Source organism: Mauremys mutica, chromosome 1 (genome assembly GCF_020497125.1).
Source record: "Mauremys mutica isolate MM-2020 ecotype Southern chromosome 1, ASM2049712v1, whole genome shotgun sequence".
Classification (NCBI taxonomy): domain Eukaryota; kingdom Metazoa; phylum Chordata; order Testudines; family Geoemydidae; genus Mauremys; species Mauremys mutica.
The window spans coordinates 151,612,218-151,626,343 of record NC_059072.1 but is presented as its reverse complement, the minus strand read 5'-3'; the positions used below and the strand labels follow the sequence as shown (position 1 = coordinate 151,626,343).

At 52.7% G+C, this 14,126-nt stretch overlaps 1 protein-coding gene across 2 annotated transcripts; it reads left to right on the top strand.

Annotated features, from left to right (window-relative positions):
- Positions 1–16: 16 nt before the first annotated feature.
- On the top strand, positions 17–12,404 carry ENO2 (enolase 2). 2 transcript variants are annotated; one of them, XM_045000499.1, is made up of 12 exons: positions 17–157; positions 5,041–5,142; positions 6,490–6,585; positions 6,854–6,912; positions 7,831–7,900; positions 8,222–8,355; positions 8,544–8,766; positions 9,468–9,665; positions 9,782–9,983; positions 10,512–10,620; positions 10,816–10,874; positions 11,375–12,404. In XM_045000499.1, exons 2-12 carry the CDS (start codon positions 5,058–5,060, stop codon positions 11,442–11,444), a joined length of 1,305 nt encoding a protein of 434 aa, XP_044856434.1. In that variant the 5' UTR covers positions 17–157; positions 5,041–5,057; the 3' UTR covers positions 11,445–12,404. The 2 variants fall into 2 exon arrangements, with proteins under 2 accessions (XP_044856434.1, XP_044856444.1); XM_045000509.1 differs by lacking the exon at positions 6,854–6,912.
- The last annotated feature ends 1,722 nt before the right edge of the window (positions 12,405–14,126 follow it).

Here is a 14,126-nt window from a genome sequence, read left to right as displayed (position 1 = left end):
ATCAGGGGCGTCTCCATCCTGCTGCTGCTGCCGCCGTTGGCTTAGAGGACACATCATCTCCCCTTGAGGTCCTGCTCCTACATTCTTCCTCAGCTTCATCCTCCTCCTCCTTCCAGCAGCACTTTCTCAGTCTCTTGCTCACACCTGCCTTAGGAAGGTAAGTGTCCCCCTCACATCCAGCATCCCCCTTGTGCATCTCTACACTCCCCATCCTGGGGGGCCCCCAGCACCCCCCAGCATTTGGGTCCTTGGAGAAAGGGACCAGGCGGAGAGGCAAATAAACTAGCTAAACTCCTCTCACTTCCTCCTCCTGCTCTCCCCTCCCCCTGCATTCTCCCCCCTCTGCTTCTCTCCTTTCCTTCTTATTTTAATGTCATGCAATCCCCCCTGTCGTGCCCTTATCTGTGCTACATCACAAAGCTGCAGGACAACACAGCTGTGCCTCTCCATGGGGTATTTATTTGGGGAGGGCTCAACCACCAGAGGTAGGTTGTGTTCCCAAGGGCACCCAAGGGAGAAGCTGTGGCTTAGAAGCTTACTTGGGGGCAGCTGATTCCTGATGTCTCTGAAAGAGCTTGATGCTAGGAGGGGGACTAATCTGAGGTGCTGGTGAGCATCATTCATGGGGGAGGGAACCAGGAGGGACCAGCTTTGCTGAACCCTGGGATCAGACTAATTTCCTAGTCTAGCAGGGCGTTGGCAGCATCACAGAGCTGCCTCCCAGGGGGAGGGAGGAGAATTGCCTTGTGCGACATCACATAGTTCACAGCCCCACACCCCGCTGGGGGGCAGTGATGGGAAGAGATGGCAGCCAAGCAAGCACTAACTGCAGCAGCCCCAGCACTGCAGCAGTGTGAGCTTCCTGGGAGCAGTGCCGAGCCTGGGGGAATTGCAGCAGTGCCAGCTGCCTTACAGCAGTGCCCTGCCAGTGCGTTGCTGTGGAGGACTGCAGCAGGCTTGAGGACTGGGGAGGAGGATTGGGCAGTCCTTGCCACTGCCTGGCTTGGCAAGCGGGGGATGGAGGGATGCAGCAGTGTTAGCTTCTACAACACCATGCCCTGGCAGTGTGAACTTCCTTGAAGCAGTGCCAACCTGGGGGAACTACAGCAGTGCAAGCCTCCTGCCAACGTTACCCATTCCACCAGCCACCAGTCCCTCTCCCAGGACTGTGTGATGGCTCCTTGCGGAAGCTATCCAGCCTTCCTCTCCCAAGGGCCTGTGCACCCTTCAGCCTGACGTCTGCCCTCTTCTTCTTGAGCTGCGTATGAGTTCCAGGCTGGGGCTCTGTTCCAATCCCTTATCCCAGCTTATCCGTCTCTGACCTCCTTTCAGGACAGCACTGCTGCAGCCAGTGAGTTCCAGTGCGGCTCTTCCTCCATCTGGGGCCTTGGAGGTGGAGAACTGGACAGTGAGAGACAGAGAGAAGCAAGGAAGGAAGGGTACAGAGGGGAGAGGAAAGAGGAACAGAGAGAGTGATGGGGGCATGGGGATGCAGCATGGCTGAGGTCTGGTTCCTTTGCTGTCCTTGAGCCAGCTGCTTTGTGGCCTTTGGCAGGATTGGGTAGAAGAGGAAAATGGACAGTCCGAAATGAAGCTGGCAATGTTGCTGCTGAGGGGATGGGAAATGTTTAGTCCAGTTCATGTGTCATCATCAGGAAACTCACACGTGTGGGGTCTGTCCCTCCTTGCCCTCTCCCTCCTTTATGCTGCCTGCCAGGGCACTGCCATGAGGGAGACGCACACCCGCAGGGCACTGCCATGGGGGAAGCGCCTGTGGGGTCTGACAGACTGCGTGAGAAATTCGGCTTGCAGAGCAGCTGCTAGGGCAGCTGATGGGGATGCCAGCCCAGATGGTGGCTGTGAAAGGAATTGCAAGGGGGAGAACAGCCCTGCGTGGGCTCTAGGGACTCTCAGTTTCACTGGCTGAGCTTTCCCAGCGTTGGAGACGTTTTCTGTAACAATGTTGTGATTTCCAGACACCAGGAGAATGGGCTTGAGACCAGCTCCTGCCCCCAGTATGGGCTGCTCCTGGGCTCCCCGCTGCTCCCTCCACCCCACGCACTGCACACAGTCCCTGGTAAGGTGGAAATCTCTGCCCACCCCCACGCCACTGTGCCTTGTACTGGGCATTTGTCCCCTGGGCAAAGGCTTTGCAGGGCTCACCTACTGAGAATTGAGTTTTCCATGGGCTCAGCTTCGGATTGGGTTTAATATCCCCACTCAGAGCTGGTTACCCCTGGGGGTGGGGAAGGGGGACTTAACCTGTGTGAGCAAGAGAGGAGGGGAAGGGTGATGAAGGAAAGAGGGAGGAAGCAATGAGGAGAGGCAGAGAAGGGAAGCGATAGGAACTGGGGGGATTCAAGGGGCAATGGCTTGCGGGGGGTGGGGGGAGATGGTGCATTGAATTCTGCCATCCCCTGCCCTAGGGTGCCACTCCCTAGAGCAGGGGTGGGCAAACTACGGACCAGGGGCCACATCCGGCCCTTCAGACATTTTAATCCAGCCCTCAAGCTCCTGCTGGAGAGCGGGCTTGGGGGCTTGCCTTGCTCTGTGCATGCCGTGGTACTATGTGGCTCCCGGAAGCACCAGCATGTCCCCCCTCTGTCTACTACATGTAGGGGCAGCAAGGGGGCTTCGTACGCTGCCCCTGCCCCAAGAGCTGTCCCCGCAGCTCCCATTGGCTGGCAACCACAACCAATAGGAGCTGCAGGGGTGGCGTCTACGGATGGGGCAGCGCACAGAGCTGCCTGGCCGCGCCTCCACGTAGGAGCTGGAGAGGGGACATGCCGCTGCTTCCAGGAGCTGCTTGGGGTAAGTGCCGCCTGGAGCCTGAATCCCTGACCCCTTCCATCACCCCAACCCCCTGCCCCAGCCCTGATCCCCCTCCCGCCCTCCGAACCCCTCGGTCCCACCCTCCTGCACCCCAGAGCCCGCACCGCCAGCTGGAGCCCTTACCCTCCCACCCACACCCCTGCCCCAGCCCAGAGCCCCCTCCCGCATGCTGAACTCCTCATTTCTGTCCCCACCCCAGAGCCCGCACCCCAACTCCCAATTTCGTGACATTCATGGCCCGCCATACAATTTCTATCCCCAGATGTGGCCCTCAGGCCAAAAAGTTTGCCCACCCCTAGAGTTATTGCTAGGTACCTTGTCTGGCAGCCAATAGGTGGGTGGCAGCTGGGTGAGAAGACACATGGGCCTCAGATTGTTGGGAAGGGGAGCGGGGATGGGGGAAGGACTTCTCTGGACACCCAAAGCCTTCAAAGCTGCTCTGCTCCCAAATCTGGTTAGCTACGACTGAATCTTCAAACCTCCTCACCGCCCAACCCTCGCAATACAAGAGACCTCCATCCTCCCCCTCCCAGCACACTCATTAGCATGACTAACATATAGCACTCAAGATTTAGAAGCTGGGACCAGCCCCATACCCCTCTTTCCTCCCCCCCGGGCTGCAAGACAAGAGCGTTCCTCTTAGTCCATTCCTGGGGCTCCTTAGTGCCCACTTTCCCTAATGCTGGGACTCCAGGCCTTTCCCTCGGGGAGATGGTCCCCTGGGCTCACAGACCCCTCCGTGCTAGAGCCCTGATTCCTGTGTTCCTTTGCCTTGTATCAGTCTCAGCCTTTCCTCCCAGAGCAAAGGTGTGCAACCTGTGGACCTTAGGGCTTTGAAATGTGACCCTCAAGGGTGACCGTAGGCTAGAACAGTGTATTGGAATTGTAATGGCAAAGGTGCTCCCTAAGCTGTGCCCTGCGATTTAAAATTGCAGTGTTTGGCTCAGCCCCACCACTAGAAACCAGGATCCAGAAGGAAGAGAGAGCCGCCTCCCGCTGCTTCCCCTGCAGCCCCATTCGCAGCTCGACTCTGAGCTGGGAGCACACCGCAGCCGTTAGGCTTTCCCTGGCTGCTTGCCTAATGCCTTGCAGTGGATGGAAGAGAGGAGCTCTGGTTGCTCCATTGCCTGTTTCCCTGCCAGGCTGTGGGTAACCCCGGGACAGCAGGATAGTGATGGGTGGCTCCCCTCCCCGATAGCCAGCCTAGGCAGCCCAGGAGTGGGGAAAAGGAGAAGCTGAGAACTACCGACCAACTACAGGGACTTGATTCTCTGTCCCAGTCTTCATTAGAGCAGCCTGGGGGCTGGCCAGTTCCCAAGAGACCATATACCAGCTGGAAATAGCTCCAGCCATGCCCCTCCCCTGCATCCTGTTGTGCCTCCCCCCAGTGCCAGGGCCTCTGTGGAGGGAGATGTAGGCACCAGCTATGCCAACGCTGCACCCACTGGGGTAGGGCAGTTCCCTTGTGCTGCCTGAGCATGAAAGGAGCAGAACATGGCAGAGATTGGTTGTGGCCGCCTGAACGTTTTGCAATAACGTCTTCAGACTTCAGGCTGAAAAGGTTGGACAGTGTTGAACTAAACAACCCCCTCCCCTGAGGAATCACACCTTCGGGCATTTGCCAGCAGTTCGCATGTCCTTCCCTTAGCCATGGCTTCCCGGAGCCAGGTGAGTTTAGCCTACCTGTGCCCAGAACCCAACCCCTGCGGCCCCAGAAGCGTTTCTCTGGCTTGTCTCCAATGTTGCATCTACACTTGGGACAGATTCCCAGCTCAGGTAGACACACATGTGCCGGCTCTGCTCGAGCTAGTGTGCTAAAAATAGCAGTGTGGCCATGGTAGCATGAGCAGTTGCGAGTGATAACTCGGACTAGCCAGGCCAAGTACAAATGTGCCCAGACCCTGAGGGTATGTACTTAGGTCGGCTAGCCTGTGCTGCTGCTCACCACTGCCCTTGCTACACCACTATTTTTAGTGCATCAGCTTGAGCATGTCTCTGGGAACTGGGAATCGCACCCCCAGCTCCAAGGGTACTCAGACATAGCCTGAGATCCCTCCTGCCTGTCACTGTCTTTCTGGGAATGAAGGGCCCAGAGCTGAGCCCCATATCCCAGATAGGATGTGAGGCCTCTGCGATGGAGAAACCCAGAACTGAGCCTTTTTCCTTGCCTCTCCTCCCCCCCGCTGCCCATCTCCAACTCTTCTGCAGGAAAGATCGGGATCACCATGTCCATTGAAAAGATCCATGCCCGGGAGATCCTGGATTCCCGTGGAAATCCCACCATTGAGGTGGATTTGTACACAGAAAAAGGTATGTGTGACAAGGTGGGAGGAGACTGCGCATGTCTGGACTGTCCAGCACTGGGAGGCAGTGGAATTAGTTCAGTCCTGTGGCAGCCAGATAGGAAATAGCGCCCACAATCTGGATAAGCTGTGTTTCTTCAGCAGCCAGGCACCTTCTCCTTGCAACACCTAGGACCTTGACCACTTAATTCCTGCTGGTGAATTTACAACTAAGAGAAGTTGGGTCCCAAAGTTGTAACCTTATCAAATGAGTGAATGTGTGGATGAGTTTGTGCTGATAAGTGTGTAGTGAGTGTGCATGGGTGTCTGTCACTGAGCTCCCAGAGAGGAGAAGGCACCTCCTATACAATTCATGTCCTCTGAGAGATCTTCTGTTAGCTGAGGCAGGAGAGGCCTGTGGTTTTGGAGCTGAAGGATCAGCGTTTGTGGCTGGATCCCTAGGTAGGGGTGTGTGATTTCTCTAGTGAATGTGTGCATGCTCTGTAGCATGAATATTCATTAGCCTCCAGGAGGTTTACAGTCCAAACAGTGTTGTGCTAGTACATGAGCACCAGAGTGAGTTACTCGCTGGAAACTGAAATGAAACTGCTGATTTCTGTGTGTATGTGCTGGGTTGTGCATCTGTGTACACAGTAACAGCTATCTGTCCCTGAGTATGTTAGTGCACCCATGTGTGCCTCCATGTCTGTACAATGTCACAGAATTGGGTTTCTTTGTCTAGTAGGTATTTATAGAGTCTAGCTGTATCTTCAGGCATGTGCATGATCATGGGCCTTGCATGTTTATAGATTTATGATGTAGATTTATATGCATACATGTGCAAATACTCCTGTGTGTTCATATCTGTGCACGTATCCATGTGTATCTGTGTTTGTGTCAGGTTTCTGTCCGCTTCTAGAGCTGAATGCTTCATTCACTTCTTTATTCAATGAAATATCAAAAAAGGAGAAATTACCAGTCAGCCACCCTTCAAACTCAGACTCCCCTGGAAGGGGTGGAGACTAAGGGGTTTGAGTATGAGACTGAGGAGCAGGGCCCCTGGGTTCTAGCTCTGGTTCTGAGATGGAGTAGGATATAGTGCGTGCACCACAGGGAGGAGCTGGGAGTCAGGACACCTGGGTTGTCTACGTGGCTCTGCTACTGTCTCACTGTGTGACCTTGGGTGAGTCCTTTCCCCTCCTTGCGACACAGTTTCCCTACCTAGATTGTGGGGTAATGCCACTATCCAAACAGCTCGTGGGCTGTAAATTACATTCAGGAGGACAGGCAAACAAGAGGTGCGTAGGGGCTTAGAAGCTTCCCTTTTTCTTCCTTCTTTGCTCTCTTTTCACACCTATGTTTTGCTTTTTCTCAGGCATGTTCCGTGCTGCAGTTCCTAGTGGTGCTTCCACTGGCATCTACGAAGCTCTGGAGCTGCGAGATAATGACAAGTTCAGATTCCTCGGAAAAGGTGGGGACATTTCAGCTCCTGCTCACCCTCACTGAACAGTCTCAGGCAACTTCGTAGCCCCAGTGCTGTGTGTGTGCGTGTGTGTCCATCCCTCTGAGGGCCCGATTCTGCACTCAGCACTCCCGGTTTTGTGCTGGTATAATTCCACTGACCTCCGTGGAGTCACACGAATATAAAGCTGGTGTGACTGAGTGGAGAATTAGGCTTTGAATCTCTGTCTGTCTCTTTCTTTGTCTCACTTGCTGTCTCTGTCTCTTCCCTTCTCTAGGGGTCCTGCAGGCCGTGGATCATATCAACAGCACTATCGCCCCAGCTCTCCTGGGCTCTGTAAGGATGTCCCTTTAATCTCCTTTCTGGGAGGTTTACTTTGGTCTCTTGCTTTCTAATCTCTTCCTGCCTCTGTCTTCTTTCTTCATTTCACCAACTCGGTTGGCACATTACTGTTCCCTATGATTCCAGACCCCTCCCTGTGTGTGTGTGTGTGTGTGTGTGTGTGTGTGTGTGTGTGTGTGTGTGTGTGTGCAATTGACAGGTCTCTGCTCCACTGGGTGGGTGGGGCTTTATTCCATGTGTGTGTGTGTGTGTGTGTGTGTGTGTGTGTGTGCAATTGACAGGTCTCTGCTCCACTGGGTGGGTGGGGCTTTATTCCATATGGCCCTCCCCCATACTCCAGTTACCATCTGATCTGGCACCTCTCCAGCTGCCGCTCATTGTAAGGCTCTCTCCCTCTTTCACACATGCACCTCTTGGAGCACTGCTCATTCCTCATCCAGATCCTCCATTCCTATTCCCATTAGTCTCATCGTCCCTCCCCCAGCCAGCCTGGCATTCACAATGCTGTGGCCTATGGATGTTGTTTGTGCAGAATCTTGAATTTCCCATGACATGTTCCGTGGCCTCATCAGGCAGTGGCAGTGCTTTATGGCCGTAGGGCAGCCACTGTCCAGGTTTACTCAGGATCATCCCTTTTTTGAGGTAGCTGGCCTGGGAAATCTATAAGGAGGCTCAATACACACTGCCAGCTGGCCAGTTTTATGGGCTCAGGATCTCCCTGGATGTCCCATTTTTTTGTACCTTAGAGGTGGCAAACCTACATGGCCCAGCCACAGAGCCAGTTCCTCACAACCAGAGCAGAGGTGTGATGTATACTGAATCCATGTGCTACAGAAGTGCTATACAGTTACACACACAGCCCTCCCTTAGCTTTCCACACCTTCCTTTCTTAGCAGATGTGTCTTCTTGCAGGGTCTCTCTGTTGTGGATCAAGAGAAGATAGACAACCTCATGCTAGAGATGGACGGGACAGAAAATAAATGTAATTCCACTCTCCTTTGGCATGGAAAATAGAAATATAGATGTGTGGGGGGTGATACTGCAGGGCAGGACTGAGGGGCATTGGCAGATCTGTGAGGGGAGCCCAGGACTGGAATAGCGGGAGGCTGCAGGGCAGAACTGAGGGGCATTGGCAGAGCTGTGTGGGGAGCCCAGGGCTGGAATAGCAGGGGGCTGCAGGTCAGGACTGAGGGGCATTGGCAGAGCTGTGTGGGGAGCCCAGGGCTGGAATAGCAGGGGGCTGCAGGGCAGAACTGAGGATGTTTGGAGAATTCATTCCTCCCTGATTTTGGAATGTCCACAGCTAAATTTGGAGCCAATGCAATCCTGGGGGTCTCTCTGGCTGTGTGCAAGGCAGGTGCTGCGGAGAAGGATGTGCCCCTGTATCGACACATCGCTGACCTGGCTGGGAACTCCGACCTCATCTTGCCAGTGCCCGTAAGAACCTTCTATCCCTGGCTTCAAAGTCCACTTGCAAACAGACTTAGAGAACTGGGGAGGCAGGGAGGGGAGGCCAGGAATATGGAAACATGGGGACTTCAAGCACCCACTCAGCAGAGGCCCTGTCCCGTACCGGGCTGGGATATTGACGTTTTCATCCCCTGCTTCTTTCTGGACTTTTCCAGGCCTTCAATGTGATCAACGGAGGCTCCCACGCAGGGAACAAGCTGGCCATGCAGGAGTTCATGATCCTGCCCGTGGGGGCTGAAAGCTTCCGGGATGCCATGCGCATTGGAGCCGAGGTCTACCACAACCTCAAGAGCGTCATCAAGGAAAAGTATGGGAAGGATGCCACCAATGTGGGTGATGAGGGCGGCTTTGCCCCCAACATCCTGGAGAACAGCGAAGGTGAGAGATATCAAGGGAGCAAAGCCTCCATGCTGAGGCTCAGGGCAGGCTCACAATCCCCCACTCCATCAATTCCCCAGGATACCTGATTCCTAGTTCCTCAGGTGCTGGGCCCCCAGCCTGTCCCTGGGTGCAGCAGTTCCCCAGGCTCAGAGATCCCTCAGCCTCAGAAGACAGCTCCTAAGCTCCTTTCCCTTGGTTTAATCTCTCTCCATTCCCAGTCCCCCTAAACAACACCTTCCCTCTGGGGCTTACACCCCTCACACACTAGCAGACAATTCTCATGTCCTTCCCTCTCGGTCGTGGCGTTGCTCAGCTGGGCTTTGCTCTTTGAATCAGTCCCCAGAACTTCACCCCTCCAGCTCCCACAGCTTGTCACTCTCTTTCTCGGATTGAGAAGCCCATCACTGGGCTCAGCATGCCAGGTGGGGTCTCCCCAGAGCCACACAGGGAGGGACTATCTCCCTTTCTGCTCTGGAACATGAGACCTTGGGATATTCAGCCCCATGCTCTGTCCCACTGCAAACTCCTGGATAGTCTGCTGTCCCCCTCTCCCCAGGCAGGGTCTTACGAGAGAGAGACCATTCCTTCCTGACTGCCTTCAGTTGTCCTGCCCCTCAGGCAGTTGAATATCTGGGGTTTGGGAGGAGTTTTTACAAAACAGATGGCTGAATCTCATTCTGTCTCTCTCCCCATCCCAGCTCTGGAACTCCTCAAGGAAGCCATTGACAAAGCCGGCTACACTGAGAAGATTGTCATTGGCATGGATGTGGCAGCATCTGAGTTCTACCGCGATGGCAAATACGATTTGGACTTCAAATCCCCCGATGACCCCAGCCGCTACATCTCTGCCGACGAGCTGGGAGACCTCTACCAAAGCTTTGTTCGCGATTACCCAGGTGAGCTGCTGTGCTTTGTGAATCTTAGTGCGTATGTCCCGAGGTGTGGCCCCACCATGCTTGTGGATTGGGAAGTGGGGCAGCTTTAACTCACCCATCTTCCCCTGTCTCTGCAGTGGTCTCTATTGAGGATCCTTTTGATCAGGATGACTGGGAGGCCTGGTCCAAGTTCACAGCCAATGTGGGGATTCAGATTGTGGGGGATGACCTGACAGTGACCAACCCCAAGCGCATCGAGCGAGCTGTTGAGGAAAAAGCCTGCAACTGCCTCCTGCTCAAAGTCAACCAGATTGGATCAGTTACTGAAGCCATTCAAGCGTGAGTCCAACCAGCCATCTACTCCCAGCACCAATCTAACTACAGCACTTTTTACACTGATTAGTAAAATCGGGCTTTTTGTGTATAGACCAGCAGTAGGCAACCTATGGCACACGTGCCGAAGGCGGCACATGAGCTGATTTTCAGTGGCACTCACACTGCCCGGGTCCTGGCCACCGGTCCAGGGGACTCTGCATTTTAATTTAATTTTAAATGAAGCTTCTTAAACATTTTAAAAATCTTATTTACTTTATATACAACAATAGTTTAGTTATATATTATAGACTTATAGAAAGAGACCTTCTAAAAATGTTAAAATGTATTACTGGCACGCAAAACCTTAAATCAGAGTGAATAAATGAAGACTCGGCCCAGCACTTCTGACTCCTGGTATAGACAAAGCCTTGGTCCCTATCACCGGGGTAAAAGCCCCCAGGACCATCACTGGGGATTGGGGGTGTCAGGGTCCCATCCCCAGCAGGTGGAGGCCCAAGAAGGATGATCCATTTACTTAATTTCTCTCTGCAGCTGTAAGTTGGCCCAGGAGAATGGCTGGGGAGTGATGGTGAGTCACCGTTCTGGGGAGACCGAAGACACCTTCATTGCTGACCTGGTTGTGGGCCTGTGTACTGGGCAGGTATGTATCAGCTAAGCTGAAATCCAGGCCATGGAGAGCTTCAGGGAGGAAGAGGGGAGGTGAAGACTGGCACTGAATTAACATAGAGCATGAATCCCCCTCCTACCTCTCAGAGCACCCTCAGGGTCCCATGCGGGAAGGCTGGTGTGTGTGGGGGGAGGTCTCAAACTGTGCTTTGTGGTGAATATTTTACAGATAAAGACAGGAGCCCCCTGCAGGTCTGAGCGACTGGCCAAATACAACCAGCTTATGAGGTGAGTGGCCTGGGGCTGAGAATGCAAAGGCGGGAATGTCTCTCTGGCTCCACTAGGGGACAGACTCACTGGGGAGGGAGGAACTGACAGTGCAGGGAGAGAGGGAGTCTCCAGGACTAAGGATGCCAGCATGGGCATGTCTCCCTGGTACCAGGAAGGATCCCAGACCTGAGTGCAGTACCCTAGGTGCGGTCACCCCAGAGCTGACTTGTCTCTCCCTGCTCCAAGACATGATGCCTCTGTCAATGAAGTCACCACACTTACACTGCATCTGAAGAAGTGGGTATTCACCCACGAAAGCTCATGCTGCAAAACGTCTGTTAGTCTATAAGGTGCCACAGGATTCTTTGCTGCTACCACACTTACAGTGGCCTGTTTTCCTGCTCTGCCCCATTCCAAGCTCCTGTATGACTTGCTGTGTAGCACTTGCTCCCCATGCCTAGGAGAGTCCCTCGCGTTGAGGCTCTGAGTTGCACTACCTCTCTTTCTTTCTCTGGCAGGATTGAGGAAGAGCTTGGGGATGAAGCTCGCTTCGCTGGACACAACTTTCGTAACCCAAGTGTCCTTTGAACACTGCCCATGGCACACTGCAACTCCCCAGCCAATTCCCAATGCACAGACTCTGAAGCTACCTTTTCCGCACCATCCCCACCCCGCCCACACACACACACACACACCTCTCTCGCTTTTTTCCTCTCCACCAGCTGGTCTCCTCTCTCCTCAAATCCCTGAGTGCAGGTCTCCCTAGCTGGAATTACCCAAGGGAAAGATAAGAATGAGGCTTCCCTTTGTCTCCTGCTGAGGGGTATTGTGAGCGTGTCTGATTGTGCACCGTTTGTATTTTCTCTCGGTGTGTGGATATGTTCCAGTCATTCTGTTTGGGTATTAGATTGCATGAGCATATTTGCTAATGTTTTTTGTTGTGTGTGTGGTGAGCAGATGTGTGTCTGAGTTTGTGTGGTGTCAGGTTGTGTGCTTTCCCTTTGTGTACTGTGCTGGTTAGTGTGAGTCTGTGTGTATAGTTGTGCTTGACTTTGTGTGTTGTCAGTGGCTGTTTGCTGGGTGGGTGGGTGTGTCTTTGTGTCAGTGTGTTGTGTGTGTCTCTGCTGATCTCCAAATGTCCTTTTGTCCCAGGTGTGTCTGTGTTGAAGTGTGCTGGAATCTGTGTGGTTGACTTTGAGTGTTGTGTTGAGCTGTGTTTGTCTGCACTTACCATTGAGTTTCACTGCTATGTGTCACTTGATTTGTGTGTGCATGTTATGACTGTCTGGGTCATTTGTTCCGTGAAGTTTTGTGGGTCAGTGCATTGTGGTATGTGGGTGTGGAAAAGCGCACACGCGTGCACACACACACACACACATCCTTGGCTGCTTCCCTGGATCTCATTCTTGCTGTCTCCCTCTCTGTATCTCTCTCTCTCCTTCACCCCCTGTTCCTATCCATCACATCTGCTTTGTCCTCGGGACAATCCATCCTCAACTGAGCAAAAGAGACAAAACAAAACTCTAAACTCAATTAAAATCTATTTCACACCTGAGTCCCCTGGCTGAGCCTGAAATTTCTCTGTGTGTTACTTCCTGGGAGACAAGAACATACAGGGGCCATGATAACAGTCTTCAAGTATGTGAAAGGTTGTTCTAAAGAGCAGGGTGATAAACTATTCTTTTCCACTGGAGACAGGACAAGAAACAATGAACTTAAATTGCAGCAAGCAAGATTTAGGTTAGACATTAGGAAAAACTTCCCAACTGTAAGGGTAGTTAAGCACTGGAACAAATTACCTTGAAAAGTTGTGTAATCTCTGTCATAAGAGGTTTTTAACAACAGGTTAAACAAACACCTGTCAGGGATGGTCTAGATAATATTTGGTCCTACCTCAGTGCAGTGGACTGGATCAGATGACCTATCAAGGTCCCTTCCAGTCCTACACGTCTATGATTCTATACTACATGGAGTTCAAGAAAGTGGAGGAAAGAACACCAAAACGAGCAGCGAGCAAAGGTTAAGAAGGAAATGGTGAGGTTGAGAGAAGTGGTTCACACACACATACACACACTGTCCAATAAACCCTCCTCATGGCACTGTCAGAGGAAGTTCACTGCATGCAGTAGCTCACTGGCTGTGCATATGTTTATATACCAAGAATGCTCTCCAAGCCACCAAATTCTAGAGAGGGGGTCTGAAGAATATCTGAGATAAAAGTCTGTGCTGGGGTGTCAAGTCCCACCCCATACCCTGTGCCATCCAAAATAACTCCCAGGAGGAGAAGTTGTGCAAGGAATTTCAATCACTCTCTTCTGTCAAGTTAACATGGGTGGGAGCCACGAGCAGGCCTCAAACTGTTTAGCCGGGTGACACCTACTGGTGATAGGTGGAACTGCAGCTATTTGGGACATGAAAAGGCAAGGACTGAAAACAGACATCCAAAGCCTCTGTGGGGGGAGATGTTTCATCTGTGTCCTAGTTCAAAGTCTGCCCATCTTAGGGTGACCAGATGTCCCGATTTTATAGGGACAGTCCTGATATTTGGGGCTTTTTCTTAAATGGGCTCCTATTATCCCCCCACCCCCTGTCCCGATTTTTCACACTTGCTGTCTGGTCACCCTAGCCCATCTTGAGGTGTTTGGCTGATAGCCATACCTTCTGTCCTACTGCACCTGAAGGTACTGGTCAGCATGATGTTTGTATGCTGCCTTGGCTGCCTCTAGGGTTTGTTCCAACTCTTCCTGTATTCCTCGGATCTGATTAATCAGATCTGAGGCTGCAGGAACTGAGTGGGCTGTGGGCAGTGCAAGGTGGAAACAGGAGTGGAAACTATAATTGAAAAAACCCCAGACTCATCTTGGTAGAGACCTGGTTTGCATTGTTGTATGCAAATTCCACGTGAGGAATCAATGAGGCCCAATCATTTGGGTGGTAGTTTGTGAAGCATCGCACATGTTGTTCTACTGGCGGTTCAATCTTTCTGATTGGCCATCAGCTTGGGGATACACTGCTAGTAGGCAGAACACCTCCCGCCAAAACCGAGATACAAATTGGGATCCCCAAACTAAGGTGAAGTGGTCTGGGAGGCGGAACACATGGGTAATGAGGGGATGAACAATGTCCTTAGTGGTGGGAAGATGTAAGCAGGGAACAAAGTGTACCATCTTCATCAATGAACCCTTTATTGTCAGTATGGTATGGCATCCCTCAGATTTTGGTAACTCGACAGTGAAGTCCATCGTAATATTGGACCAAGGACATAAGGGG